Source organism: Coffea arabica, chromosome 10c, assembly GCF_036785885.1.
Source record: "Coffea arabica cultivar ET-39 chromosome 10c, Coffea Arabica ET-39 HiFi, whole genome shotgun sequence".
In the NCBI taxonomy this organism is placed as follows: Eukaryota; Viridiplantae; Streptophyta; class Magnoliopsida; order Gentianales; family Rubiaceae; genus Coffea; species Coffea arabica.
Genome location: NC_092329.1, coordinates 53207929 through 53211848, shown reverse-complemented (window position 1 = coordinate 53211848; position 3920 = coordinate 53207929). Strand labels below are relative to the sequence as shown.

Here is a 3920-nt window from a genome sequence, read left to right as displayed (position 1 = left end):
ATATCCAAGTTGTATTATCTTTATATTGCATGAGTCATTAAGATAAAAAAAAAAAAAAAAAAAAAAAACTCTCCAAAGAATTTTCCTGAGTCATTTATCAAACCTCATGTAAATAACTTTGCTGGTAATTTTACAGAATCCACTAGAACCAATATATAAGGAGACGAGTCACAACTTTTTTGATAACATCAGATACGTTTGAAAAAATGGACAAGCAATATTTGAGCTTGATATACAAATTTTTCTTGGTCTGGTCCGTATCGCTCAATTTTCTTCTCTTTTCTTTGGTAATTAGTCGTAATTCAGAGCTGAGTTGGAGCAAAAAAGCTGCTGCGGAAGCTGAAGCTGCTGCTTCAGTTTCATGCTCAGGCCATGGAAGGGCCTACATAGATGGCTTTGTTTTAGATGGTGGAAAACCAGTTTGTGAATGTAATGGATGCTACGCAGGCCATGATTGTTCAGAGGTTATACCTGACTGCATTGCAGACGCTGATAGGTATTAGTCTAACCACAGATAGAACTAGAGGTGGGGGAAGGGAGGGTCAATTGCCCAAGGTCTGAAAATTTTGGTTTTATACCGTTGTGAATTCTAGATTGAATTTTTTGAAATCCCTTCTCCAGTGGTCTATACTCGCAAACTTTTTGCAAAGTTCTAATACTTTTGGATAAGCAAAAAAATTCTACGTTACAGTTTTAGTTGATGAATCAGAACTGCTGCCCTTGCGTATGTTGAATTAGACTGAAAAAACGTTGAAATCTAATCTTGACTCTCTTGGTTGCATGCAGCGGAAACCCGACGTTCTTGGAGCCTTTCTGGAGGAAGAACGCAGCAAGCAGTGCAATTATGGTGGCAGGATGGCATCGCATGGGCTATGAATTTGAAGATGGTTCACTAACATCTAAAGAACTGGAGAAGCAAATACGAAAGCTGCATGCTACAGCTGGAAATGCAATCACAGACGGAAAATACATTGTCTTTGGCGGTGGCTCGACTCAGCTTCTTAGTGCAGCGGTAAATGCTCTTTCATCCAAGGTTTCATCATCACCTACAAAGGTCGTTGCATCAGTGCCATATTACCCGGTTAGTCATTGAAAACATCAAGTGAATTATCATCTCCAACACTTGAAGCCAAATCTGGTCAAGAATTATACATTACTCTTGTTTGATGCTTGATGAAGTTAATCATTTTCCGTTACTACTCATGATAGGTTTATAAATCTCAAACAGAACTCTTCAAATCAATGAATTTCAACTTCAGTGGAGATACAATGTCGTGGAAAAGATCATCAAATTCTTCAATGAATTTCATTGAGTTTGTCACTTCGCCTAACAACCCTGATGGTCAGTTAAAGACTGCCATCCTTCGAGGCCCGAATGCCAAGCAAATTCATGATCTCGCCTACTATTGGCCACATTATACCTCAATTCCATCTCCAATAGATGAAGATCTCATGATTTTCACACTTTCTAAGCTCACCGGTCATGCTGGAAGCCGTTTAGGGTACGTATATCTTGATCCCTTACAATCATGGTTCGTAGTCACACTTGTTCTACATCCGTCGCTGCATATCAGTTGAATATTGAGTGATACGCCTATTATAGCATATAAAAATTTTCAAAAATTTTGTAAAAATTACTAAAATTAGAAAATACCAAAATATGTACAATCTGAAAAAATATCCAAATCGATTCTGAATTGATTCGGATATATCGGCTGATACCATGCATCATGGATCCAAATCGGCCAATATCGATCGAGTCAGAGCGAGTCACCACGGATATGATATTATCCGCAATTCGGGGATCGATATCAGTTCCGGTTACGATTCGGTTGACTTGTATCAGAATCTACCTTTATTGCTAACCATGCTTACAATAGTACAGGGAAAATGAAAAGCCATTTATTCATTGTGTAATAATTTGCCATAAAGAAAATTGATCACATGATTTGTCATCTTCCAGGTGGGCAATCATCAAAGACAAAAATGTATATGACAGAATGGTGAATTACATCGATCTAAACACCTATGGAATAGCCAGAGAAACTCAGCTGAGAGCTTTGAAGCTTTTAAATGTAGCCCTTCAAGGGGATGGACGAAATTTCTTTGACTTTGGCCATGAAACTATGAAGTTACGATGGCAAAAATTAAGGAAAATTTTATCAGCATCATCAAAACGATTCTCCATCCAAGAACTCAAGCCACATTATTGCACATTTTCATCAGAAATAAGGTCTCCTGCTCCAGGTTATATTTTAATGTTCTATAGTTCTTCAAATACATCAAAAGCTCAATCAAAAATTCAAACTTTGTGGAGACTTATTATGTGAAAGAATATGCTCTACAAAGACATCAACTTGCCAAAAGGAAATTTGTGCTAGCCGCGAGTTGCAAACTAACAGCCCGGCTTAAAACTAAAAGAGACTGCAGCCTAGTAGAGCATCTTTCTCTAAAATTTATGCAGCAAATTAGTTGCTAAATAGATATTCATTTTTAGATGATCTTCATGGGCTTTGGATTTGCATACAGCTTTTGCTTGGATCAAATGCAACGAGGAAGAAGAGAATGACTGTCATGCCGTACTACGTGCAGCAAAGATCTTAGGCCGCCGAGGGCGTGTATTTGGTGCAAGCAGCAGCTACGTGCGTTTGAGCCTTGTCAATAGCCAAGATGAATTCAATCAGTTGATGCATAAACTTGAGATGTTAGTTTTTGAGGAAGCAACAAATTCAGTGGTCGAATTTACTCTGGGAGACAGCGAAATGAGGAATCGTTATTACGTTCCACGGAATGGTACCTCAGCCTCAGGCAAAGATAGTTGCGAATCAATAGAGATGGCTCAAATTAATTCTCAAACTTGTGCAGCGCAATGAAATTATCAGGCAAAGGAAGGGAGCTTTTTGTAGTTCATAATTATAGAAACTCATATGTCAATCCTTGATTGTCTTCTCTTATATGTTTATAAAGAATAATTTATAACACAAAGATTAATATAGAATTTACACAAGCTACAAATACACTCTAAACTTTCATAGCCCCTCAATCTGAATGGGGTGCTAGGTACCATATCAAGATTTACGCACTCTCTCTTAAACATAGCTTCTAATTCAACATTGTTTCAATTTGTAAGCGCCAGAATATGGCCTCAAAGCACATAAAACGCATATTGCAAAAACTTTACATTAAGGATTGGTTAAGGTTGAATTTTGTAACTAGGGCTCTGAAGGAGGCTAGTTTGAGTGCGCAACATATATATACCGTTCAACCTTGTTTTCAGTAGTTCTAGACTAGCTTGAAAAACTTATTTTTCTTTCAAGAATCATTTTCACATTAAAATTTCACCTGGGATTTGGAAAAAATATCATTTAATTTCTTCTCATTTGAGACATTTCAATTACAAATGACAAGCTTCCAATTATCTACTTATAACCCCAAAAAAAAAACTTCCATTTTTTCTGAAAAAATTTTAGAAAAAGCTCTACTTACTCATGCTAACTGTGTACGTCTAGTAAATCACATAACTTGCAGTACCTATATTGTTGTTTTCAACTCCAATATACCATTTATGTGGTAGAGAACAATTAATATTCATTCCTTAACAGGTAGTGGAAAAGAAACCCATATGCTACTTTGACAAACCCATAAGTGAGAGATCCTGGATAAGTTCTATAATTTATGGACTGTGGTATAATATTATACAACTATGAAGCTTATCCATCAAGGGTAGTTGGGTTAATAATGCTATTATGAATTATATAGTACTCCTACTAAAAAAAAAAACCAATTCACTGGCTTTTGAATTAATGCAAGTATCATGTACATTTAAACTTTAGCCTCACATGTATACAACACAACTTTAAAAAAAGTTGACTAAATATAAAAAATGCACAGAAATATAAAATCAATATTCCTTTTGCTAG

The 3920-nt window shown here is 36.2% G+C and overlaps 1 protein-coding gene across 1 annotated transcript; it reads left to right on the top strand.

Moving 5' to 3' along the window:
• The first annotated feature begins 206 nt into the window (after positions 1-206).
• On the top strand, positions 207-2873 carry LOC113714279 (tryptophan aminotransferase-related protein 4-like). Its single transcript, XM_027238065.1, has 5 exons — positions 207-496; positions 787-1081; positions 1210-1502; positions 1964-2247; positions 2530-2873. Exons 1-5 carry the CDS (start codon positions 207-209, stop codon positions 2871-2873), a joined length of 1506 nt encoding a protein of 501 aa, XP_027093866.1.
• The last annotated feature ends 1047 nt before the right edge of the window (positions 2874-3920 follow it).

What these genes read in the sequence shown, in the direction of transcription:
- LOC113714279 (XM_027238065.1), top strand. Translation starts at nt 207, where the DNA reads ATGGACAAGCAATATTTGAGCTTGATATACAAATTTTTCTTGGTCTGG. An exon ending in TGCATTGCAGACGCTGATAG is followed by an intron (nt 497 to 786) that starts GTATTAGTCTAA and finishes GGTTGCATGCAG; the next exon opens with CGGAAACCCGACGTTCTTGG. An exon ending in CATCAGTGCCATATTACCCG is followed by an intron (nt 1,082 to 1,209) that starts GTTAGTCATTGA and finishes TACTCATGATAG; the next exon opens with GTTTATAAATCTCAAACAGA.